This window comes from Nyctibius grandis, chromosome 4, assembly GCF_013368605.1.
Source record: "Nyctibius grandis isolate bNycGra1 chromosome 4, bNycGra1.pri, whole genome shotgun sequence".
In the NCBI taxonomy this organism is placed as follows: domain Eukaryota; kingdom Metazoa; phylum Chordata; class Aves; order Nyctibiiformes; family Nyctibiidae; genus Nyctibius; species Nyctibius grandis.
This window is the reverse complement of record NC_090661.1, coordinates 80,252,187-80,280,058: the sequence shown is the minus strand read 5'-3', so window position 1 is coordinate 80,280,058 and position 27,872 is coordinate 80,252,187. Positions and strand designations below refer to the sequence as shown.

At 36.3% G+C, this 27,872-nt stretch overlaps 1 protein-coding gene across 2 annotated transcripts in view; it reads left to right on the top strand.

Annotated features, from left to right (window-relative positions):
• The window catches only part of LRMDA (leucine rich melanocyte differentiation associated), a 700,798-nt gene that overhangs the window by 60,885 nt on the left and 612,041 nt on the right, over positions 1-27,872 (top strand). Inside the window, exon 3 of one of the 2 annotated variants that reach the window (XM_068397341.1) lies at positions 20,671-20,685. The exons of the other annotated variant lie outside the window; for it this stretch is intronic. Within the exon in view, the coding sequence (XP_068253442.1) occupies positions 20,671-20,685 (15 nt within the window). The remainder of the gene's footprint in view (positions 1-20,670; positions 20,686-27,872) is intronic. 2 annotated transcript variants of the gene reach the window in all.

The following is a 27,872-nucleotide window of genomic DNA, read 5'->3' as shown; positions in this document are numbered from 1 at the left end:
GTCACCAGTGTACTGGGGAATGGGTTTAAGCTGCAAAACAACACAAAGGATGCTGACAGTCCACATTTTCCTGGGCTTTAAACAAAGTCTTTGCTAAGTTTAAAGAATCTTCTCCTTGCATGACTAAACCTATTGATGGTTTAGAGAAAAAGCTGCCTTAGAAGGCTTAAGACTGAACCTTCTTTCCAATTTTACTGAAAACCTTAAGATGTTAAATTTTTTTATGTTGTATAATTGGAGAAAAATTACAGAGGGGCCCGTGAACTATGAATAAACTATGTGAATGAACAATATGTCGTCTTTTTGCGGCCGTATCTAGTAAAATTCGTGTAATATACCTTTTAGATGAATTTAATTTCCATTTACACTTTACATCTGGAGCTAATCTTTCAAGAAAATCCCACACAGGAAAGTAAACTAATAAAACAAAAACTGTAATTTAATACTTAAGTGTTTCTAAAAATAAAATCAACTTCAGAAATACACTGGTGAGATTTTATAAAAATCATAAAATTGCTATAATGCTGAACTAAACAAATGATGCAAGAAATTACATCTTGCAAGTGATATTGCTATTCTGTTTTCTAGGTAAACAATTTTTTCTTCATACTATTAGTAGAGTAGGGACATCAAACAGTGTTTCACTGAGGTGGCAGGCAGTGTCATGTTTGATAATCTACATATAAAAGCATAACTTTTAAAGTCAAGATTTTGAGATGGAATCTGCTTTATCTGTCTTGGACCTCATTTTAGCAAACAAAAACCTAAATATGCTAACATGTGCTGTGAAATTTTAATTGAATTGTTAATGACATTTTGGAGTGACACAACATGTGATAAACTTCCAAGAACCGATCATGGGAAGCCCTTTTTCTTACTGTTACAAAACAGAAGACACTGGGAACTTGACAAGTCCAAGTGTCTGAGGCCAGGGGAATAATTGATGGCAGGCTGCCTGTATCCAAGGTCCTTTAGCAGTAATTGCAAGCAGGATCTGACTCTCTGATCTCACCAGTGGTATTCACCATGCCAAAACGACCAGGCTTTGACAGATTGCTTTCCTACAGTAATAACTTAGGCATGTTCCCTTTCTCACATGAGGCCACACATCCCTCCCACTGGAGAAAATGAGTTGAAAATGAGTTGCTTCTTTTTTTAACGGGGCACTGTTAAAATAACTCTCTTGTATTATATAAGCCCAGTAGTGCCAGGGGACTAAATTTATGTGGTTATAAACAAGAGATATTACTTCAGAATACCATAATGTAATGTTTCACTAGTTCTATAGGATTCCAAATGTTTTGAAAATAATGTGTGGGTTTTTTTCCTCCTCCTTGCTCTTAAAAAAGACCCAAAATGCCACATTTTATGTTTAATTGCTTTCATCTTTCTCTGATTTTTATAAACTGAGTGCTGACTTGTACTCAGATTTATATCTTGGATGAATCAAAGTCCCCAGAGGGGGACTTAGAACTATTATTTATTCTGCATAGGTTGAAATGAGACCTATTTTATTTGAGTTTTTTAAACTCTCCCACTGTGTTTGGTCTCTGTTATATTTTGAAACTTTTATGTGTTGTTTATTCCCCTGCCCCTCCCTCCCTTTTTTTTTTCTGGAATGTCATTTTGTCTGTAAACTACGATTGGAAGCTGTAATGTCCTGGATGATATATAGCAGTTCTGGATTTACACTCCTTTTAGTGACAGGATTTTGCTAATTCTGATATAAGGACCCCTGTGTGCTACTCTACGGTGGTCTGTGTTCTCTGGCATAGTTAAAAGCCTGGCAGCTCCACCCTATAGCTGTCTAAACAAGGTTTCTCACCAGGCATTAACATCAAAAGAACTACAGTAAACTAAGGCTACGGGAAATTGTAACCACAATATTAAGTTTATAAAAACTGAACATCTACTCCTATAATGACTGGCACTTCCATTAATGCACGCAAACCTCTAAGAAGATTAAGGTATGTTTCCATAAGTATTAAGGGTGGATGGTTTTATAACTTTCAACTGCAAATAAAAAGTGGTTAGAATGCAAGGTTCTTAGCTGTGAAAATAAATTGGATGCACATGGTAGAATACTTATGGTGACTATATGGCAACTAGTAGTTACTCCACGGTACTTTGGAATAAAGAACTCTAAAGGTAGACTTACGTTCTTTAGCAAAGATAAGAAAATCAGAAGGTAAAGTCATGCGGTTCTTGCTCATTAACTCCAAAATCTGTGAGAGACTACAGACAAATTCAGGTGATCTGCCCATAAATGCCATTGGAACCAGTGAAGAGGTTCTTGCACAGTCATGATGATATCAGGGATCCAATCCTGTGGCCTTGTTACAGTATGTAAAGAGCCAACTTTAAATTTTTTTTTGCATAAGGAATGGTGGGCCATATACTTGTTCTTTTTTTTTTTTTTTAAACTCCTTTGTCCCCCTTGTGTTGAGTTAAGGTCACATGTTTTGTAACTGTAGAGAATAACTTGAAAATGATTAACCAATAACTTAAATCTGTGAACATACTGCTGTAGATGTGCAAGAAATAACTTACTTTCTTCTTCAAGTATGTAGCTTTAAAGTAAGATGAGTTGTTCACCATATACCTGATAGGTCATGTAGCTTACTCATAAGCTTCTGTAAACTTTAGGGATCATGTGAACACTTTTAGAGGATATTCCTAGAGCTTCGACTTGCTTTGTAGTAAATAGATCCTTATTTGTAATAAGGTGGAAAAATACAGAACAAAAATGAAGCTAGGGTATTAAAAATAACTAAGTTTTGGGGTCAAGCCCAATTCATTAAAATGAGAAAAGCAGAGGGGAGAGTAAAGCTTGGCACTGGTTTTGCAATAATAATTTATCCGCACCTTGAGCCCATCCTTTGGACAGACCTTTGTTTGAACTGCAGCTGACTTGGTTTATGTATGACCTGCTGGGAGCTGAGGTTGTAATGAAAAACAGTTATTCTTTCAAATTACTCACAAGAATTGGTGCCTATTTTATCAAGTACTCTTCTTAATTTGGCACATGGTAAGACTTTTAATATTTATTTTTTTCTCCATTAATCACACTGTATCTTATAAGAAGTCCAAACACAGTGATGAAATACTATATGTTTTCCTTAAAGCATTCCGAGGACAAACTCTTCTTTAGAGAACAGCTGTCAGGAGCTCTTACCATTAATCAATGAAGTTATTTGTTGAGGTTTTTCATGTGCGTGTTGCCATATTATGAACTTTTCAAAATTCTTCTTGGATCAGGATTGAGACTAGCTGATAGGATCAATTGGATCAGGATTGAGACTAGCTGATAGGTTTGCAGGACAAAAAAGAATGAAGAAAGCATAATGATTTAACAAAAATAGAAATGCAAAACTTACAGTCCTTTCATTGTTTAAAACAAATTTAAGATGACAATTTACTTATGAAATGGTGATTGACTTAGAGTTATCCTGGTTTTCTTTGTTTTGGATATAACATTACTTTTTGTTAATGTAAACTGTATGCTCAGAACTGTATAAGGTAAACATAGCTGCTGTCCTGTTCAATCTGAACAGCTAAGGATTAAATAATACTAGTTTGGGGAAAACCTGAAGATGATGATAACTTAAACTGTGTCTTTGTGTGTCTATTACCAAATAAATAGCAGAACTCAGTTGCTCAAGCAAAATGGAAGTGCTAAATTAAGATGAATTCATGTATATCCATTTTTTTCATTTCTAAGGTGTGTGATTTACTGAGATATTTGAAGAAAGTGCTTCTGTTCCTTAGGCAGGAATAACCCACCCTTTGAAGTCATACGCCTGTTAATCCTTTAAGATTGTAGACTTAGTGCATAGGACATCAATTCTAATAGCAGATTTCTTGTAATCTCAAACCATTAGTGGAGTTGTTATAAGCAGAGGTGTTGATTTATACAGAGCTTGTTGTAAGGATCAGGGCTTATGTTTTTGGGAATTTGGACAAGTATTAAACCAGTGAGTAGTTCATGCATTGCATTAACCATGTGATGCTAGTGCTGAATCCTGAGTTAAAGTCCCTGACATTATTTCTGTTTCTATTATTCTTGCACTTGCTGTTTACAAATCTAATTAATGTTGTCTCCTGTTTTAAGATATTAAAAAAACCCAAACATGACTAATAATTTAGCACTGACAAATACTGATTATATTTTTAATACTTATAAAAGACAACTTTTTGCAAATGCAATTTGATTGTCGTTTCATTTATGTATTTTCTACATGGGAAGGTTGAAAGACAAGCTTCAGAATTATTTCCTGTAAATGATGGGGGGGAAAGTAGAGGTGTTTTACATATAGGTGGCACTTTCTTTCAGAGAACAGAATGAGGTATTACTTGGAACACAAGAGAACAGATGTGTCATAAGTAGTTCTTCCTGATATTATTAAAGGATAGTGCTGACAATACCCTCTTCCCACAAGTTCTCTAATATTTTTGCCCTCATACAAATGTAGCACTGGTCTACTTACTGTGTTGTTATGTGTCTTCTCTCATTGCTTTAATCCACAATTGAATAGTCTGTTTATAATAACCTTTTGCCCCAAAAGGAAGAAATCTAATGTGCTGCTGAAGAAGACATTAGAATAAGAGGTATTATTGTTCCCTTTTGTTTGGTATAAGCTGGAAAGTTTGCATAAGTAGGATATGAAGCTGAAATATTATTTTTTTTTAGATGTTGGCATATTGTGTAAACATTGAAGACTCAGTGCAAGATGAGTCCATCAAACACTGTGGTAATCTCCTCACTTCCTAGCGCCAACAGATGGGGTGAGCTTTGCACCACAGCGTTATATCTTGTGCCTCCAGTGTTATATCTTGTACCTCGTTTAGTCTTGGTTGTTCAGTTTTTTGTTTTTTGTTTTTTTTTAAAAGAGTGTACTAGGAAAATGTAATGGCTTGATTATATTAGGCAAGCATTAAAATGATTGTTGGGAATTTTGGGGATTTGAATTCTCATATCCTAAGCTAAATACTTTATCTTAGGATTTATGGGAGCACGCTCAGTATGACTTTAGCTCAACGCTAATACAGAATAACCCTGACAATGAAAGGTTGAAGTAGAGTAGCTAGGACATGAGCTTTATGGATGTAATATGTCCCTTGTTATATGGAATGTTGGCAGTGCTTTCAGGCATTATATATATTTTGTTTTCTTTTCCCCCTATAAAATCTTTAATTTTCTTCAAAGTGGCTTAACTTCCTTCCTGTTTTATTTGTGGGTTAAAATTGTACAGTTTTGTTCACTTTTGAGCAAGTTATTTGTATATTGGTGTACTTTTATTGGGTTGGAGTAATTACACATTTTGTAGAGGCTGTGCTGTTTTATCATTTATTTCACAAGATACCATTACATACACAACATATATCTATATTAGGCACACAAGTCCAGGTTGTATTGCAGGTACTACCAAGAACTAAGGAGAAATCATAATAAATAGAATTTACTATGGGTATATGAGATAGAGGCAATTAGGCAAACCTGGTTGTAAACTTATAACCAGTTCTAAAAAGTGCCAGTCATAGCTTTATCTACTCCATTTCCCATGCTGGAAACTGTTGAACTGTTTTTTCTAAATCTTTGGGAGAGAGGATATTTTCATCTGTAGAAAGTAGCAGTGTAACTGTAAGGTGGCTTCCAAAATACACTTCATCTTTCTTCAGTTTGGATTCTGTAACTTTTAGGATTTGGCACTAAACCTGAGTATTTATAACCTCTCAGTGGTACACACAGAGCATCACTGTTTGTTTTTAATATGGCTCAATTTGTTAGGAGATATATTTGGAATCAGTGTATCGGTCTAAATTGCCAGCATGTTGATATATTAATCAACGAACTTTTTAGTGAGGAACACTAGTAACATTAGTTCCCTTATGTCTGTATAATTATTTGTTTCCCAAGATGTTTTTGAACAGTGTTGACTTCTACAGGCTGTTTTGAAGTATAATTATCAGTTTCCTTTTCCTCGTATTAGGGATACTTCTGCAATTTTTGGCATAAATAAATTTTCACTTTCATTCTTACATGATGTCCATCACACAGCACCTAATAAAAATGACATGCTTTGAGCAAAATTTATGTGGGATTTCTGGGACTACTTGTCTCCTGAATCATGACTGTCATTGAAGTAACTGGGGCTACAACTACTTCATCCTAGACTGTATTTTTCAGTATCAAGTGACTCAGTAAAATTAACAATGAGCTCTGAAGATCTGTTGAGTTTCATTGTTTGAGTTTTCTTGTTTTAATGCTTTCCCATTGTAAGAATACTGTATTTGGATTTTCTTACAATGTCTTTCGTCTCAGTAGAAGTGCTGAGAAGATGGAAGTATTTGCTCAGAGAATGAACAGTTTGACTTAAATACAAAGAATTCTTCTCTTTTTTTTTTTTTTTCCTGAGAAGTGAAGGCAGAGCAGTATATGCTTTCATTCAGGCACAATGTGATTGTTATAGTATACTTTGCATTAATTCATGGAGGGACACTTGCCTAAATTGCTTTCTGTCTCTTGTGGAAGTCTTTAATGCTGGTGACAGTTTGACTGCATTAGTGAGAGCGTATTGGTTAATCCTTTGCTTAACTTGTTCTTTTTGGCACAGCCAGGGGCCTTTCCAAAGATAATCTGTCAGCATAGGCTAAATCCTAATCAAACAGGCCAAAAGAGGAGCTGGGAGATGTGTTGTAGGCTGAAGAACTCCTTTTGGGACTAGATATTTTTTGATATGGTATTTTTTGTGTACCTTGAAAATCTAAGCATGTGTATAAACTATCTAGTCAATAAGGGCTTGTATCTTCTTTGAACACATTGGTTAAAGGGTACATTTCAGATGCTATAAATGCTGTACATCTGCTTTGCTACCAGGAGTTGTTTTTGGTAGGGATCTGGATGTTCTCAATCACTTTAGTCACTTAGTATTGAACAATACATCTGAGTTTCTAGTTTCAGAAGGTCAAAAACCAATGAAGACAGAAATCTTTCACATGAAAAAATGTGGTATCTGAAAAACCTGGTCACATGTGGATGGCTAAGTTTCTAAGCCAAAACCTTATTTTTCACTGCAAGTGACTGAAATAGGAAACTATTGTCCAAATTGGGAGAGGCCTAGGTTACTTTTAAAGCTGATCCTGACTCTAATGAATTGCCACCAATAAAGCCTAGTTTTTGCACTTTGAAGAAGCTTCATTTAATTACACGAGACTTAAAGTAACAATCAGTATCCTTGACTGCCTAGCATAAAATCAATGGGTGTACGTTCATCTACTTTTGCAAAATAAATTGGAATAACAAAAGATCAGGAGAGGTCTTTTCTTCCCGCCCGCAAAAAAAATTTATCTTGATATTATTCATTATTAGTAGAGATAAAGTCAGAGCTGTTCTTTCAGAATTGAAGTGTTTCAGTTTCTTTGCAGAATGGTGCTTAAAAAGTGCTTATTAATGTACAAGTGGAGGGAAACCTGAGATACATTTTTTTCCCCTTGTCAGTTCAGCAATCAACTGTAATAAGACCTGATGTAAAATTTTCATACACTTTAAGGCATTCTTTAATGTCTTTATGCTACTTGAAACACTTTCCATTTTCATTTCACTTAACAAGCATATTGGGATATTCTTTATGCAGATAAAACAAGCTTAAATAAAGTTGTTAAAAGTGCCTGCAAGTAAATTGCTTGTATATTCCTTTTACTCTACTTCTCCCTCCCCCTACACTTAACATGATTAAACTGAATATTATAATATAGTTCATGCTAAATGGTTCTATGATTCATATCAACCTTATTACTGTCAGCTCAGCCAAAACAATTTCACTTTCATAATCTTGTGCTACTCAACTATGTAGTGGTATTATGGCAAACATGGGATGCCTGGATTGAGATGCAAATGTGATTCCTCTTTCTAAATAACACTTCTTCCCCCATTTCCACTTATCCAGTTTTTTACCTGGTTCCATGTTTTTCGTTTAGATTTTGTAGATGCCTTAGAACTGTGCCGAAATATTCCATTGATGTTCAACAGAAAAAGTGTAGACTGATGAGCTTCTACATTAGTCCCTTACTTAGGGTAACTAGATAAAGGATTTTTTTTGGGAAAAAAACCACAACCAAACAACCCTAAAATCTAACTAAATCGTTAGTTTTTTGGCATCTAAACAGAGATTATGCTGATTGTCTAATCAAAATTGTCTAAACTAATAGAAGGAGAGAGGGAAAGTAATGGAAGTCATCTCTGTGTGAGATTCTGAAGGGTTTTGTTGTTAAAAGGCAATTGGCATTTAGTGATCCAGGGAGGATTTGGTTCTGCATGTACGTGGTCATACTCTTTGTACGCTGTTCAGGATGGGAATAAGTTGTGAAGATACTTCTAAACTATTTAGGATACCCATTTACTTGAGAGCCTTTCCCATGAATCATATTGCAGAGAATGCTTTACAATGGTATTGATTTTTTAGATAACTTCAGAGCCAATACCATGAATGGCATCTGACTGTATCCTCTACATAGGTTCCTTGTGTCTTACACTTCTATTAGAGCTGAGGTGACTTCATGGTTCCTAGGGTGGCAGCTTTAAAGGGTGTTATAGATCTCAAAAATTGTAAAAAAGACAGGACACAAAGAACTATCTTTTTATAGTGTCTATTGCATAGTGCATGGAAAAAATTCAGATCACAGAGGTGGAGTTATGTGGTCAGTAGACACAGGTGAATTTTTGTTAATATGCTGGACACAGCTTCAAGAGCTAGCTTTGAATATCAGTCAGTTGGGAAATATGATACCTCGCCTTCTCTTGCTCAAGCCACATCTCAAGTCTGTTTTATGGCTGTTTGTAGCTACGTATTTATGTGAAGAGCAGTATGTGGTTTTTGGGAGGAGGAAAGAGTTGCTATCTGTTGTGAACAGAACAAAATACCGACTGTCTGGTTTTCTTTGAATCTTTAGTTCGGACTGCTTTTTTTCTCCCTCCTCCCCCCCCCAAATTATTTTCCTAGTGTAGAGAGGGAATTTCAGTCTCAGAGGGTTAATTTTTCTTTTTCCAAGACTTGTGTACAGTGGATGGAGCTGCAAGGTCTTTGGACAATTCTCTTTGGACAAAGTCTCCTGGATTTTACAGAATTATTCTTTATGGTTCCAGTGAAAAGCTGCTGTTGGGTGGCTGCAAAAGGAAATACTCAAGAGTTTTCTGTCCTGATTGTAACATGGAGTGGTGACCTATGCTTGATCTATTAAATGAACATTATATACCTGAATTTTAGGCACCTATTTTTGAAAACTGTAGTATATAAGTAATCTTAGTGAGACAGGGACATGTTTGACAGGTTGTTGTTCTATCCTTTGACATGCTATTTTGATTCTTCCTCCCACTTATTTTGTCTGCATTTTTAATTTTTGTTGCATTATACTATTTAGTGTTTATCTTTTTATCTTCTTTTTCATTAATTGGAAATACTAGTCTCATTAATATGAATTTAATATATTGGCCTACTCCTAAGGTTTGACAAATAATTAGAACTTTTTAAATACACCAATCTGAGAGAAGTTTTGGATGATCGTGGATATCTGTCTCTGAAATTTCTGTCAGCACATAGTGAGAAAAGTGTTTTGGGATACATAAACTCTGAGTTAGGTTCGTGATGTGTATTGTTGAATAAATTATGCCTACTGTATGAAGTAGTAAGAATAAATATGCACTCTTCAGTTTGAACAGTGAGTGGCAGTTTTCTGCCTGGGCATAGGAATTCTCTTGGGGTTTTTCATATGGTGGCAATTATTTCCCTGTCTGCTTTAGCATGACTGTGAAGTAAACCAAGTAATAAATTAGGAAGATGGAGCTGAAGATGTAGAGCCTCAACCTAGCTAAACTGTTTTGAACTATGCAATCACATCTGTGACGTTATAGAGGAAGGTAAATAATTGTTTCTATAATGTGGTGCTAGTCAATGTAGTGCGCTGTAACACTTTGGTTAGCTACTATCTTAACAGGTAAAAGAATAAACCTGTTGGAGAAGTATGTGGCAGGATCCTGATTGACTGCAGCAGCAGGCTATTAATGGGCAAGAACGCTCTGACAGGAACTGCTGACAAGGCGATAATGAGATTAGCACCTTCTGATTCTTTTATTAACAAGTAGCCAAAGAATCATTTGGGCATGTCAGTAGATAATGATGGAAATTAAGAGAGACTCTGGAACCTTTGGGTAGCAGATCATACACCTAGTGCTCTGAAGGGTAATTGCAGATTAACTGAATCATCTCCTTTTGCATATGTAATCACTGAGTATGATGGTGTTAGTTAAAGATAATAAGAGTGGATGTATTATTGTGTTCGTTTACGTATGTTAGTGATTCTGGTATATTGCAATGCAATAGTTTGTTTTATACATGGAGCACTTGCTCACTTTGAAAAAAAAGTATGTTCGTAAGTAGTTGTACCAATATGAAAAATTTCTTTTTTCATGGAGCTTTATGCTAGGATTGATGATTTTGAGTTATTGTTTCTCAGCCTGTTTTCCTCGTTGTGATGCTGGTCTTGGTATTGGTGTAAAAACAATTACTTTTGGAGTAAGAGAGTGGGGAATGTATGACTGGAAGGAGGCGTCCGATGGTTATGGGGAGGAGTGGGAATGAGAAAAAAGAAGAAAGCTATAGTTACTTTCAGTATGTGAATACTTGAGAGAACTAGAAATTGGCAAGAAGTACACAACTGTAAGAGTAAGGAGATGTGAAAGGGAATGGACAAAATCATATAGAAGAGTTTATTTTGGGTCTGGGAGATAGTACATTAGTTTCTGGGCAGAACCTGGAAGAGAAATACACCTGTTAAAGCAAACAGCTCTGTAGGTGTGATTCTGGTGGAAGAGTAGGAGAGAGAAGACCAAGGCCTAAGGAGGACAAAAAATTGAGTAAGAAAGGAAAGGAATAAACACGAACATGATAAAAGAGTTAGGCTGTTAGTCTAGGAGATGGTTTGGCATTTTTCTTATTTCACTGTTGTTCTGGCAGATATCACTGCATGGAAGTTTAATTTTCTTTATGGTCATTTAGGAGTAGGTGGGAGAAGGAAATGAATTGTTATTTTCAATGGTTTTCAAATATTAATAGCTACAAAGGTATGTTATGAATGCATTTAACTTACTGTTTCATTGACATTAATCCCATTTGACGAGGAAATCTGATCAGAATATTGCCATGATTTTGCATTTGACCAAGTTAAAACATCTAAATATTTATCATCATCCTCTAAATTGGCTCGGAGGCTTTTTCCTAGGGTCTTACATTGATGCAATTACTCGGGTTGTAGAAATGTGAATGGAAGCACAGATGTGCAGATTGGCATGATTTAACCCTCCTTTAGATCAAAATAATTTTAAGATATAACTGATATAAATGCTTACTTGTTATGTCTAATTACAGTCAGGATGGCTGTTCTCCACAGAAAGCAAATCTGACTTTGCATTAGGGTTTAGGTTTGCAGATCACATAAGTACTCTTGAAAAAACTACTCAAACTTTTGTGGAATCAAAGAAGATTTTGAACTTCCCACCCTGAGGATATCAGAAGTGCTCCAGGTACTGGGTCCCAGAACTTGGCTGCCATCACTTTCTTATTTTTTGGGATACAACAGAGGGTTTAATTGTGTTCATGTGCTCGCTAAATATCAGTGGCAAATGCCAATGTCATCCTCTTAAGTTCTTTTTTTTTTTTTTTTTTTTTTTTCGTGTGACCTTGAGAGTCTCACAGTACTCTGCTCAAACTTACAATAGTCTTGAAATCTCCATTATTTGGATGTTGCTGTTTTCTTGAGCAGCTGATATCTCAGTGTTAGAAAGAAATCAGCAGTGCCAGCATAGCGGAGAGAAGGCTGTCTGCTTACCTTTATATTAATATATCTCTAATCATTAAGAAAATGAAAAGAGGAAAAAAGGGAGCCATTCTGAAGTTAAGAATAATAGCTTGCTTTACAGCAGTGTTTTCTTGACATGGAAGAGCTTGCTTATTTGTGTCTTAGACCTTCCTGTTATTCAACCAAGTAAAATGGTTGTCAATCTATTTTAAGCAAAGAAAATTGAACTGGGTTTTTCAGGAGTATTGGTCGGCTTAGTTATGCCAAGCTGTTTCTTTGGATGGTAATAATAGATTTGTGCTTCAGCAGTATCTCTGACACAGTTGACTAGTTTTTAAGTTTACTTTTTTTTTCCTTCTCTGAAAGCAAGTTGCCACCTGTACCTGGAATGCAAAGATACAATCCAGTTATTCCTCTTAAAAGGCATTTTTTAAAAGAGAAGATCTGTTTTGGAATAGTTAATTTATATTTCACTCCTGTCTTTCTTTGCTAATTTATCTCTTAGAGGCATATTAGAGTAGTTTGAAGTATTTTATCAGTAACAATATATTAACAGGGAAAACGATCAACCTGGGGCACTGGTTCTCATAATTCCTTTTTAGGTCACTTATTTTTTTAACCAGTTTTTACAAACCAAATGTTAATGCATATGCTTGATTGCTAACCACCTCTGGGCATCAAACCTGTTTTTTCTTGAGTGCAGTAAGTGATTATCCAACTCATGCTGCTCAGAAAAAGAGGTTTTGTTTTAATAAGCAGTTTGCAGTTTGGCACACAATGCTGAGGAAAGCAACATTATCTCCAGCAGTAAACTCTGCAGTCATTGCAAAGCTTGACAAGAAAATGATTGAGTCTGTTTGTTATACCTTTGTGGGGCTGCCACTGCTGCTGATGGAAATGTTGCTGTTTATTCAGCAATGCAATAACACTTTCTGTAATTTATGGATGCACATTCCCCAGATTACTAAAGGTAATATTGTTGACTAAAGGAAAGTATACGAATGGATAGTTTCGGTTGTTCCTGTCCTTATAAAAGTGATTGACTGTTCACTTTGCACTGGGAAGAATTTGCACAGGCTCTTTCCCTCTTAACAATTACAGATTTCCCTTCCACTGACAGTTACAAATAACACGGAGGGTTCGAAGTGGCAAAAATGTACTGACTTCCACAGGTCCAAGGGACAAAATCCTAGAAATGCTAGAACTTGCCCCACACAGGTTGTAGTTATACTATTTAGCAGCCCTTTTTCATCAGTAACAAGTTCTGTCCCTATACGCAAGGAAGTTAAGACTTCTGATTTGTTGTATTTCTACACATAGAAAGGAGCGAAAAGTTGAGAGCAGTGTGTGTATATCTGTTTCTCATCTCCCCTCTACCCCAGCGCATTTTTTGAGAAATAATATGTATTCACCTGGGGGCCCTGTTGTGGCCACGTACATTACGCAAGGCCTGTATATGCTGTGGAATTGGCATGGGAAAAAATTCTGTGTAGTAGTTACGCTTACCAAATCTGGGGAAGCAGGCAACTCCAGCAACGCTAAAATTCAAGCCTTTGCTCTTCCAACATAAGAAACTGGCTTTCTGTCTCCCACAGACAAGTTCTCAGTTTTATTCCTCCTCAGTGATGGCGCAGGTGTTGGTGCAGTGCTTCAGCTGCTTTAGAGCCCCTCTTCCAGTGGCTGTCATTTTATGAGAAGTTTTCTAAACCCACTTACTACTTGTATTATTTCATATTCTACTATAAAAGTGATATTGTTCTGTGTTTAAAAATGTTAGGAGTAAAGGAAGATTTGAAGAAACAAATGCAAAAAAAAAAAAAAGATTCCCATGACTAGAAGTGGAAATCCTTTGTTTCCAAGACATCCAGCCAAGATAGTTGAACCAGAACGCTAACTTACTGCCTGTAACTTCTAGTTAATTGTTGGTTATCTTCAGGTAACTACCTTAGTCCTTTTGCACAGGGGTAATAGTCACTACGGGAGCTATGGAAGTAACGTGTCTTTTCCTCCTTCATAAGGCTGGGTATTTTGAGGAGCAGGCCAGTACAAGTAGTTTTGAGACATGTACTCTATGCCGTAGGTAGTTTATCTTGGCTGATGTTTTCAAGAAGCAATGTGGTTAACCTTTGTTACCTGTTTGAAGGTATCTGTTTTGAAGATGCCAGGATTTGTGATAATTCTGTTTTGTGTACGTGTTTGTTCCTATGCCTCAATGAGAAGTCTTCAACAGCCTGCTTAAACTTACTTTCTTATCATTTAGCACTATCAGGGCAGTCCACAGGAACAGAAACACAAGTTGCAACTTCACTGGAAACATCAGGGAAGCTAGGTTGCTAGTTGCCTGTTAGAAAAAAGTTTTTGTTGAATATTAATTTTTAATTCAAACACTTTCTAAGTGCTAGGAATTTCTCAAGTCTTGTGTATTTCTTTTTATTTGTAAAATAGTATTAGCTTTCCTTTTTCCCCCCCCCTCCTCTTAAGCAAATATAAGGCAACTCTTAAATGTCCACGAGTGGTGAGAGAATGTAGGGACATGCTGCTGTGTTGTTGGGTTTTTTGTTTTGGGTTTGTTGATTTATTTTTTTTTTTGGTTAGAACATTTTGCATAAGAGTATTCCTACTTTTTGCACTAAATCATCACAGAAAGGAAACCAGGAACTTGTCAGTGAAGTATGGAAAAGCTTGAATTTTCTCTATCTTAGGTTGTGTAGCAAATGTAGAGAGAGCGCATGATAGCTACAGATGTGAAATAGCACTCTACTTGTGCTATTATAATTTGCACTGATCATCAGCTTGCTATATGTGTGCAAAGTGACTTGGACAATTAAAATTTCCAGTAATACCTTTGCTAAAAGGAAAGTAGAGTAATTTATTTGAGGTCTTATTAGTGGAATTTATGGTTTATTCAAATTATACATGTATTATTATTTGACTTTATTATCTAGCAGCTTAGTAGAAAGCTCTTATTTTTGAATCTTTATATATGATTGTAAGCTGCTGAACACTTTGATTTTTAAGTAAAACACCACAAATAACTTTTTCTATTCCTAATCACAGGTATAATTTAATTAATATGATTTTTTTTTCATGTTTAAAGACAGCTGATTTGGTACATCCTGTAGCATCTCCTGTGATACTTGGAAGGTGGTCTTGTGGGGAGTTCTCAGAATACTTAAAAACTGCATAATTTTAAACATCAGTTTCATCGTCTTCGTGGAATTTTCTTGCAGGGTTTCAAAACTCTTTTGGTATAAGATCCTTTCAGAAAAACCTTTTCAGAATTACTGTATTCCCTTTATATTCCTTCATAAGGGATAGCATTAAATGCTGTGCTTTTCTCTTGCATAATACTGCTTATGGAAACACTGAACACTTAGCATTTTAGCTAATGTCTATGTGGATTTCCACCAGAGCTGGAAAAGCCTTACTAGTTTCTGAAATTGCAATTTTGCTTTTTTAACAACTCAGCAAGAAAAAATAAAACAAAACAGCCTCCCAAAGTAAAACAAGAAACCTCTTGAACTTCTATCAGCAAGAATGGCATTGACTAACAGCTCCAATGTAATGGATGCATAACAGCGTTGCAATCTGGGATATTGTTTAAATACCGTAAAAAGCCTTGCTCATTTACTCTGAGCACTGTAGAGAAAAATGGTGTGGTAATCCTGCCATAGCAGGTGGTACTACTTTCATATCAATATAAAATGAAATTCCGTGGATAGCTTTTTTTTTTCTTGTTCACTCTTTTTAATCTTTAAATAAGACGATTGGTAGCCTGTTGGCAAGAAAATGGGCCCTGAATTTTTATTCAAAGTTATACAAGGATGATAGTTGGAATTTTTGGCAGGAGGCAAGCCATTGCTTTTCAGAAAATGCTGTCAGGGGAAGCTTTTTCTGAGTTACCTGCTGGGTCCAAGCTCTTTTATGTTGTTGTTGTGACAGGTAGATTTATAAGGCTTGAAATTTGTACAAATCAGTTGTCATTCAGTGCAAGCTGTCAATGTGTCAAGCTGTCATGCCTGCTGTGAGGGGATGCCTGAGGGGGTGTACAAGGGGGCAACCACGGAGAAAGGAAATGAGTTCAAACAGACCTGAAATGGAGCTCACTTCTCTGGGTTTTCTGCCCCTGTAGAGCCTGGCATTGATTTTTCTTGATGTTGAGCAACAGCAAACCTTAAATGACATGTTGTTAGCAATCTAAAGTTGCTGTTTATTGTCTTTTAAATGGCAGCAAATCATGCAGAAGAGAATATAGTGTGTATTTTTTTGAGTTGTGCATGTTTAGCAGCATCCTGTTCATGTCACTTTCCTGGCCTGGCTGGTTTCAACTGGGAGAACTGCTGCTGCTGTACTGATGAGCACAACTTCATGTAGTATTTTCCAGACATGACGTGAAAAGAAGTTTTTCAGTCTTCTTTCTCAGGACTGAAGATCATTAATGAACATGAAGTTAAAATGGGACAGTAGCAGAGGTGTTTAAGTAGCAGAAATGGATATTTGGTGTACTTGCATGTATTAGATATTACAATATGTTAGACTGGTTTATTGATCACATTCTCTGGTTCTTGGACTCAGTAAGAAGATGCTTAATATCGCTTCATAGACAGGATCAATTGTTAAATTCAAGCCACCCTACCCCACCAGATGACTGCTGAGGAGTACTAATTTGTTCATATTATCAGCTTCCAATCATTTCTAGAGTGACCCAGCATAAAATCTGAGTGAGTCTCTTAATCACTTCATAATATCTGTGCAACTCCTACATGTGAAGTGTTTTCATTTGATCAACACTGCACACTTGCTTTGACTATGAGCTATGACAGTAAAGCTTACATAGCATAACTCCTGTCATGTCACCTTACTCTTCAGGGTGGCAATATCAGTATATGTTAACTCTAGCCTGGTAAATATTGTTAAAAGCTCCATCTCTTGAATGATTGAACATTTCACATGTGTGACCTGGCCGCTCTCCAGACTTTCTGTTCTCTCCGCATCTGGACAGGCTCTATTGGCTTTAATTAGTTGTAAGTTTTTTGGCCCATTCAGTTGATTCTTCATCAAGCAGTACTGGGAGGGGAGAAAAAATACTGGCTAGGGATGGAAACTGGGAAGGTGACATTTGAGCAACAGTCAGCGTCTAGAGGTAAAAAAATTAATCAAAGATTTCCATATAGCCGTTACCAGCTGGCATTCATGGCCTCTGAGCCGTTGAGCTAAAAAGTCTACAGAGAGGCGCGTGGCGCAGCTGAGTTTGTCTTGTAAAAGCGCAGCTGTCCAAAACATGACAGCTACAGCATTAGCAGGGCCATTAAGAGGTGTAGAACATTTCCAGGGAAATGATTTGAAAAATGACAATGCTGGCTCCTGTGTGATATTAATTATACCCTGTGCTCATGGCAAATAAGCTAAAATAGTTGGCAAGAAAGACAAAATGAGGTGTCTTGTTTCTGATAGTCATTTTGATCAGTCATAGTACAAACTGGTATAGCTTTTTAAAGAAACAATAGCACTAATGGACAAGCAACATTTCTAGGTTAGTTCTTTTTGAGCTCTTCAAAATAAAAAGGTGAAGCTGCAGCCTGTAGGAAAAGGTAATGCATGAACCCTGAAAGCTGAAATAATGACAACACTGTAACATCTTAGCTCTGGACTGTATGTCAGAAAATACTTCCTGCACAGCTCCTAAAAGGCCTCTAAAGAATGGCATAAGACCCATAGTGTGAAAGAGTCACATAGCAAAATAGGAAAATTTGGTAATGCATGACTCAAACATCTTGAGTTGTCCTATAGAGAAGAATGAAAGACATTCTGACAGCATGTGAATAGTGCTGAAATAAGATGAAAAACTACATTGTGTGAACATAGACTGAGAACCAGGTATAAGCTAGATGTAATTTTGATGGTCCTCTAGGAATCAATGTTATATTTCTTCCTGATAAAATGTATTTATTTGCATGCTCTGCCCATTTACTTGTGGATGCAAAAACTTATGCAGCACAAAATTTATGCTAATTAGTAGGGTCTTTGGAGTACTCATGATTATTTTTCATATTTAGTATTTTGCTTCTTAATTCCTTTGAAGACATGCATGCTTCTTGTCAAAGAGGAAATGCAGTCTTGACTGCCTTGACTTCACCTGGAAATAATTTTCAAGGTTTTGTTTCTGTATTGGTAATGCTATGTCTGCTGGTGGCTGTTCATGCTATTAGGCTCATGCAGGTGTCCAAACATGATACCAACTCCTTGACTGTTAAACAACTGATGAGGTTTCTTTGCTTCCTGTAGCATCCATTCTGCCCCCTTTCCTGGAAAAGGTTTGGAGCAGGATATTAGAGAGGAGGCTACTCTTGTAGAGGAGCATACCTGTTTAGAAGGACAGGACCAAAGATAGCTAATGGTATCTGCTGTTTGTTCCAAGGAAGGATGAACACAGTGTAACTGTGGCCTTCTTGTAGTATGAAATACAATATTCGGCTTGGTTATTCAGCTTGATGATGGGAGAGCCAAGCTGCTTGGATTTGCCAGCTCTACTATCAAGTTTATTTGGTAGAAAAAAAGATTATTTAAACTCATTTCTTTGCCTACGTTGTTGGTATCTGCATTTACAATGGAAAACTTATTGGTATTATGTAGACCTGAAAAGGGGAGACACATACGCAGAGGAGTATCTAATGATATTGGTATGAAATTTTAATGCTTTCAGGCTTTCTTGAACTGATAAAGCTAAGTTTAAATTCTGTATCTGTATTAGGGGTTAGAATAGTGTCTTCCTGAGAGACAGTTCACTGTGCTACCACAGTGCACTTTTTCCCCTCATGTGAGACTTGCTGCTGCCAGTCAATGTGTAAACTTTAGGTGGTCCACAGGTCTGATGCTGTTAAATTAATCTCATAAAGAGGTTCATAGTAAATTACAGTTTGCAAATAGGCTGTCATAAATGAAAACACAAGTGTAATGATGATAAACTAAGTATAGTTGGTAATTCTAAATTCTTTGTATTGGAAGAGATTTCCCCCTGTGTAGCAAATTCTATTGAATAATGTTGAATTTATGTAAATAAGCACTGCCTTTCTCCCCTGGGATAATGGAACTTTAAAACTTCAGAACTGCAGCAAGGCAGGGCTTTAACACCCTGTGGAGACAGAGACCCAAGATCATTCCTGAATTCATTTTTTTCTGTGCCTATACATGAAAAGAACCCCAATTTGCTGGCTTGCCCCAGGAAAACTATTCAATAGGCTTTTCTCTAACACTGGTGAGCAATGCTTTTTTTCTTGGTCTGTGGATCAAATACATCACACTGCTCCCTGCCCTGATCCTGTAGTTAAATTACCCTATATAAACAACTCTTTGTTATTCCTGCCTGTGAAAAATGTTGTGTTCTTTTGGTAAAGAAGAAAATAGACCTGGAAATAGGAGGTCACAAGCAGGTCAAAGTGTTTAGCTGAAAGGCTGGCACAGTTTCAAGCAGTGAAGTTTTGAGATCTAAGATTGAGATTTAGTTGAGATGGAGGTTAAGTTTGGGGATTTTTTAAGTGTCTGGTCACAAGATTAAGGGGGAAAAATCTACTAAGGTCAATGCAGACTATTTAAGGAGATATTTAAATGTGTTGTCTCTGTTATCTGTTAATCCTTCCCTAAATGCGTTGAACATGAGAAATAATACGTAGTGTTAAACCACCAGGCGCAGAGAAAATGTCTTAAAATTACAGTGTGTAGCAAATTAGAGACTACTTGCTTTTTCCTTTTTCCAGAACTGATCCAGACTGTATTTCTTTTACTTTGTTTACCTTGAAAACATGCTTTAATGCCTGTGGTGTTTCTGTTAACCTCCTTGAACTCTTGTGATTTCATTCATGTGATTTGTTATTGAATGACCTTTCCAGGATTTTACAAAACATGACCTTTTCTTGTCAAACATTCAAAGGTTTGTAAAGAAAGGCTGTCATGGGGACAATACTTGTTTTGCTAATTATAACTAATGTTTCCAAACATCCTTGAAAATGCAGATTAATATTTCTGCAGCCATTGATTGTTCTTTTTTTAATAGTGACGACTATTTAAAAGAATTAATGTGTGCAATTTCTGAATAAGATTTTGAAGTTTTGTATTAGTACAGTATATAATACTGATCATTAAATAAATTTGTTCACTTGTTCTGAGACTGTACCACTGTAAGTGATATTATTAAAGGGAACTATAGCTCACCTTTTCAATAAAAAAGTATTTTTGAGTAAATCACTAGTTTGGAGTGTTTTATGAATAACTGATAATGAAGTATTATATGTGCCAATGTGCTTTGATTACAAACCTTGTCAAATGGGGCAAATGTAATGAAAATACTACTACAGTTTTGAATCCTTATGGCTCTTTTCAGATGACTTGGAATTGTTTTTCATTTTTTGAGAAATTTGATAATACTGTCTAGGCCATTCTGAGATCAGACTATACAGAGGGTTGTTTTTTTTTTCCCCCCTCAATTACTGTGTTTAGTTAAGGTGTGGAAAAGTCATCTATTTTTTTTAAGAGAAATTAAATAGCGTAAGAGGAGCTCCTAAATTATTTCCACTGTGAGTGCAGCTAAAAGGAAAATAGTTGAGCAGTGGGTGCAAATTGCTTCATAACACATGAAAAAAATCTGTATTAATACAGATTAATACAATACTGATTGATGCAATACAAAATGCAATTTTTAAATAAAATTACTACTTAGTTTTTTTTAATGAAGGAAGTGGCTAGACATGAGGTGACTGTGAAAAGACTCTATGAAAAGGAAATGATAAATGTGAAGGAAATCTGCAAATATTTCACTTTTGGAAGTTTATTTCAGAACATGTGGGGGTTTTATGATTCTGTTGGTTCTATTTCTGCAAACATGTCTCTTGTCAAATGTCAGTCCACTACTGTATTGACCTGATATCAGTTTCTTAACCTATCAATGTCCAAAAATGAGGCTTTTATAAATTTATATAAATAAAAAAGACTGCTATACCAGGTGAAACACTGTGAGGGGAAAAAAAAAAAAGTAGGATCTTTTTGCACAATGTTCATCCTTTAACTGAAACATGGATTTGTTTGTATTTTTGGAGGTATGTGCAGCATTTTGTTATAACACTGAAGGAAAGTATTTGTAGATAGTAGCTGATGAGATTTCTTTTGAGGTTCAGTTGTCTGGTAATTCAGAGTTCTAATTTTGTCTTTTCTTAGAACTTCACTAGAGGTAGAATAGAAGCAGCTCCTTTTCTATGAAAAAGGTTTGCTTTCTTCTTCCCAGCTCTCTCCATCTTTCCCTCACAGAGGAGTTCTTTGATTTTTTTCTTTTTTTTTTTTTTCCTGTTGACATTAGGCACAGTATTGCTCTGAATTACCGGTATACAAAGTGAGGTGTGGTGTCAATGACATGCAATTAAGTCTGTTCTATAGCACTGACATTTAGTGCTTGAGTTATGCTGAGTAGTTTGGTCTGTGAAGAGCAGGAAATAGTCAGCAAATATCACAGCAAACAGGAAAACTGAAGCATAGAGGAGTTTATAGCAAAGCTTTTTTTCTAACTTGCCAGCTTGCATTTAACAGAGAGATGTGGTAACATATGCACCTGTGCTGTTCAGTTTTATTGAAACTGCCATAAATAAGTCTTTCTATTGGCATATGTCCTCCACCCTCCCAATCCAAGAAAGTTTCACTTTCTTGAGCTGAGGGGATGATAATGAAGATAGAAATCCATTTCTCTATCGTGTATTTATATAAAGAATTACAATGAAAATAAGATGACATTGATGGTTCCTGCATTACAACATACCTGTTACTTTCAAGATGTCTGAACTTTTGTCTTACTGGTTGATGGATGTTTTGTCTTGCCCAGTGCTTTAGGGACCTGAAGATGTATGTTGCTCTACTTCTGTGACAGAACAATATGTTAGGGTGCTGCCTCCAGGACAATGTGGAAATCTAGAATGATTCCTCTGGGTTTTGAAGTTTTAGTTGCTTTTTCTCCCTGGTTGCCCAATTGCAAGAGGCTGTTTCTCCTCCTGTCTCATCCTTCTTTGTGAGAAGTCAAGTAAAAGAGGAGAGAAGAAAGATCAAAACCAACAAACTCACATGAAGGACAGGAGTGCAGAAGGTATAGTATCTATCTAAGTAGCTGGAAAGCTGAGGAAGAAGTAACCAAAGACAATAACAGTGTTTGCAAGAAGTCAGAAAATAAATTAGCAAATATATCCAAGGAGAATTTGGAATCCTGTGAGTAACAAGATTTACCTATTCAGGCTTTAATGGTTGTGTTTTCTGATGCCTGGAATTCAGAAGTCCATGTTTGAAATCTATATCATTTGCAATCAGGTCATTCTTGATGTATGTTCTCAATTTAAAACTAAAGATTTCAAGAATATTTGATGTACAAGCTTATTTCTGAGGCATTACAGCCAGTTCTCTGTGTGGAGTTCTTCTCTTTCACTTCTTTATTATTCTAACCCACAAAACTTCAATTAATCTTCTGTAATACTGTCACACTGCAGCCCCCACTGCCGTCACTATCATCTTCTCCACTTGTTGCTTTTAAATGGCTGCTTAATACACTTCAGTTTGGGGATATTTTATGTTAAACCTAGTTTCTACTTCCATTAAGTGTATGTTAGACAATGTTTTTATGGGATCTGATGCAGCACAATGTGGTATATATTCTACCTCATTTGAGAGGAAGAAGACTTTTTGTGACTTGGCTGTCTACATACTGGTTTATCTGCCTGTATTTTTTCCTGTTTGAGGCAATCCATCCAAAACAGACCTGTGGTTCTTCTGCCTCGCAGTCTATTTTTCAAGAAACAGAGCTCTTTCCAAGTAGTGCAGAATTGTCAGTGGCTCTGTGCTGTCTTCCGTGGTACGGTGATGCAGCCATGGAGGCTCAGAGAAGCTATAGTTTTAGTGTATATAGGGCAAAAAATCTTATTGTAAGGATCATAGCCAGCTGTGGAATGGAAGGAGAAAAGACTGCGTTCCTCTTCCTTTTCCTTGTCCTCCCATGCTGCCAGTCCCAAAATGCAACCTTGTCAGTGGTCTTAGCTGTGCTGGGAAGTGCATTGCTCCAGGTCAACAGCAGAAGGCTCTCTGAAGGCCTCTCTCCGGCCTGCGGACCACTGTGATGATGGAATGATGGTGGTGATGAAAGTTGCCACTAGTTTTTAAGATTAAGTATGGACAACCTTTGTTCTGGCTAGCTGCCTTTTCTTTTTGTAATTGAAATTCTGTTAGACTTAGAAGGTAATTGATAATGACAAAAGCAACTGTATTTCAGTTCCTAGAGTTCATTATAGTTTAGCCTGTATAACATCCAAGGTTTTAGTCTTCCACAGAACCAAACCCATCTGGAAAATATATTTACTGGAGAATCCTCTGTTTATGTAAAGGCTCAAAATCAAAGGAAAAAGTCTTTGTCAAATAATTTCTTCTGTTTGTTTCTGTGCTGCCACTGAGCGATTAGCATAAATGGATATATGAGATAAATTCAAACTAGTAAAATTCTAAAGTGTTTAAATTTCTAGTTTCAAAAGTGTTTCCAACTTTTTTCAAAAAGTCTTTAGAAGGCTTGAGATAGAAGTGTTTTTCACTCTTTTTATGAGACTATTCTTGAGAGCCAGGCAATTTGTTGTAAAAAACATAAGAAATATTGAGAATGAGGAAAGTTACTTGTTCCATAAAACATGTACCTCTTAATACTTATCCACTACAGCCTTTGATCTTTCATAAATCAGCCCAGGATGTCAGTGTGTGAACAATGTTGTCTGATAGGTTATTTCAAACATACTGAAGGTGTTTATGATGGATAGTTAGATTTCAAATATATGGTAGTCTAGCTTTGAAAAGAGAGAACCATATGCCATAGGGCTTAATAGCAAGTTCATGTAATCAAGGTTTATACAATTCCTGATGTGCTCAACTTGAATTGAATTCTTTAGAATTCTTAAAAAATCTTCAAAAAGATATTTTAAAAGCAAATATTATTTTTCTATTCTTAATTAAAAGCCGCAAAACTATTAAAAAAGTACTAAATGTGTGTTTCGGTGTGCATCGCTATTGATTTTAAATGTGATTGTAAGATAGCTTGAATATAGTACTATAATAACTGCTTTGAACTCTGTAAACTCTGAGGCCAGATGTTTGTATCAGAAATGCCTTTGGACTTAGGTTTGATCCTTTCAGATCCCAAGTATGAAGATGAGTGAAATTTAGTTTGAAATGCTATTGATGAAAAGAACGATACTTTAATGTGAACAGGAACCAAAACTTGAACTGTCAAAAGCTCAAAATTTAATCAAAGACAGTCTTTTACCACTTTCTTTCTTAAGTCTTCAAGCCCCTTTTTTTTCTTTTCCACGTTTTAAATGAAGCAATAAATACCATGTAGTGGTTATGGAATATGATATGAGTTACTTCTGTGTAATAGAAATGAGCTTGTCCATTCCGTCCCATCCCATCTCTTCTTTAAAATCTCGATCTCTGTGCTGCTCTGCAGTTTCTTCTTCTCTAAGGAGGATCTCCATTATAGATTGTGTGTTGGGGAGTGGATTTACCCCCAAATACCAGAACGAAAATCATAGACTTCTTTTCATGATGGTAATATTTTTGGATATATCTATAATCAAGTGTGTTATGCCAAGTTGAGAATGAAGGGGAGAAAGAATATTGCATGCTCTAAGTAACTATAAACAGTTAGGAAAAGTGTATTTTGTATTTATAGTTCAGCTGTGGGGGAATAACTGCTGAATGAAAAATGTGAAGAACTTTGTGCACTTATTGGCTAATGGATGTCAGGCAGCATGGTGATTTGCCTGCTTTATGGTTATTGAAAAATAATATACAGTGATTATGCAGATTTGACACCCAAACAGTCTATGGGGAAATAGCATAAATGTGTGTATGGGGAGAAAGCTATAATTCAGTTTCAGCCTAATTCTGATTCAAAGTGGAGCTGAAGCGAGCTGTACTCTAACAGTGGGTGAAGGGACTGCTTGCAGCCTTGGCATTGTGCTCTCTTCCACCTAATTTTACAAAATAGGCTCATAGATAAGCTCATGGGACTTACAGCATACAGGATGGGCTATACAGTTGTCACAATGCACTTAGTTTCTCTGAAAATGTGTATGCTGGTGTATCTCTTGGCAGAATATTTTGAAAATGTTCATAACTACATGTGTTTCTGTGTAAAGATGCTGTTCAGCTACTGGTTTATTTATGGGAACTAAGCATATTTCTAAACTGGACAGGTATTGTAGGAAAAAAAAAATTAATCAAAAACTAAAGTGCAGACACCTAAGTGAGTGGCTTCCATTTCAGAGAGACTGCTCTCTCTCCCTTCCACTTGTGACTATAGGTGCTCTGAAGAAATAGAGATGTGCTATTAGTAATGTGGTGGTATTGAGGAATTTCTGACTAGGATTAGAGTCCTCTTTCTGATGCATAGACACACAGTAAAAATACAGTTCCTGTTCCCAAAGAGTGTTTAGTGTAAACACAGGATTAGAGACATTTTTCACCCTTAACTGTAAAACTATCATCATCCTGGAGATCATTACTGTGCAGCTCAGTGTGGAGTTTATTTTTGGAGGGAGTAAAGAGAGGAAACTGTGGGGTGTTTTTAGAAACACAAAACTGATAGATTATATGCATGGACAATTGCAGGTGATGGGTTACAATCCTGGCACCAATTTACATCTAATAGTCTGGCATGCATTTTCCCTCTTAATACTTTCAGGAAAAATCTAGAATATCAGCAGAGGACAGCCAAATAAAAATGATTGTTCTCTAAAAAAGTTGGTGTCCATTTCTTACTCCATAAAACTGACTTATGAAAAAGGCTATGACAGAGGTTATTTCATTCACAGTTAAATCTGCTCCCTAGGTCAGTGTCTGTGACTGGTGGGAGCTGTGTGCTAGGTGGGATACGGGGCAGGGTCAGCTTTAGGGAACTGCCCTGAGAAGACAAGCGCGTGGAGACTCCAGTTAGGCTCTTTCAAATGGGCAGCATATGGATGAAGGTGACTGATGGGTTTATTGTGTGTATAAAAAGCTCTTGAATTCGAAGCTGTGCCATAGAGCTGGATAGTACTACAAAAGACACATCAGTCTTCACTCTGAGCCTCTGAAACTTTACACTGGTGTACTTTTACCAGCAGTTTTCTACTGATGAGGTAGAACAGTAGAGCTGAACCCTGTATTTTGGGGGAAAATACAGAAGAACCTGTGGCAAGACTAGGTAGGATGGATTATTTTAGTACTGAGGTATGTCAGGTCCTTCCTTCTTTATCCCCTCCCCTACTTAAAAATGAAGCCTAAATTAATTTCTTTTTCATAAAGTCTTCTGTGAAGAAGAAGGGAGGGAGAAACAAGAATGCCCTATATGCAGTAAGCTGATACATGTTACAGTTTCCATCAAGGATTTCAGAGTGCACAGTTTGGCTTCTGCTCAGGTGTTAAAGTGAGAAAAAACTGCATATGTAGTAATTTGGGCATTCTTTTCTTAGGAAGTTTTTCAGTAGCAAGAAGGAAGATGCTTGTTAATTCAGAAAATGTTGTTTACTAATTACTAATTAAAGAATCTTGGTGTTATGTGCATTGGTCATGACACAGTATCCTGTCACTTCAGGGTCAGGCTTTGTAAAAGACCCTTGCCCAGGCTGGAGTGGCTCTTCCCTCTGCACTGGGACCATGGCATTCATTTACTTACACAGAAAGCCGTATTTGAGCAATGCTAGTCAAAGGTTAAAAACCCATGTGGAAAGCCAGTATTTTAACTGCCCAGCTCCTTAAAGACGTTGTGCTCTGTGGCCCCAAGGGCTAAAATCTTGTGTTTGCAGTTGGACTTCCACCAAGAACTATTCATTGACACTAGGTTTTTATAGTTATAATAAAAAGAACATGTATGTACCGATAACATGTTATGTATCTGAGTTAAAGGTGGATGTTGAGGGCAAGGTTTTCAGTAGCTTGCTATCTGGAAGCTACCAGTTAAGTGTCTAGGTGAACATAAGGCTTTTTCAAGCACACAGTGGCAACTGTTGGCCTTTTGAAATTGTGACACCTCATGGTTCAGACCTAAATAGTTGTTTGAGTGATGTACAAATGAAATCTAAATTAATTCAATTACTAATATATGCTTTTGCATATCTTTAGAAAAAAACAGCACACAGTGATTGCAGCCAAAACCTCACCACCTGCGTTCATGCTAATCTTGACAGTCATACCAAATGATGCATGGAGCTGCATGACTTGGTTTGCTGGTTGGTTTTTAAAAGGGGAGAAAATGGGGCCTATATGTGTGAGGGAGACAACCAAGCAGTCCTGTCAGTCTTGATTAGTTCTGAATTGTTGATAATTTTCATAGAGGCTGAATAACAAAGAATTTCAGTTTGCCTTTCAAATGGTGGTTATAAGCAGTAAGAAGCTCCAGGTAACTTCTGCATTTTTTATTTTTGTTTTGATATCTTAAGTGCCTTGGGTTTATTGGAACAAGACAAGTAACATCCAATGCATGAAACAAAACCAATTGCAATATGTTCTTTTAAATTAAAGCCTTTTAAAAAAAAAAAAAAAAGAAAAAGGGAGATACACATAAGAAATTTCAGGAGTTATGGTTTTTGAGTTAAGGCCAAAGTGTCAGTTTATTAATCCTCTGAAATCTTTGATGGAACAGAAAACACTGCTTTTTGCATCTATAAACTGTCATTTGTTTTCAGCTTCCTTTTTTCCAAGATTATCCAAAGTGATTTTGATGATCAACTCCTATACGGCTAAAGCTTAAACCACTGAAAAGATTATTCTTATTTTTGATAGGTTTTATTCTTTGTCTTGGACATAGAAAAATTAATGCTGCGTAATGGTTTGTAGATACGCAAGTTGTCACCAATGTATTTTTTTAAGTTTTAAAACTTCAGAGCATCTTTTACATTAGAGAAAATAGTCACTAAATGGAAACTGTTTATTTGGATAGAAGCCCTGAGTGTGCAGGAGACATGTTAGTAAGTCACTGA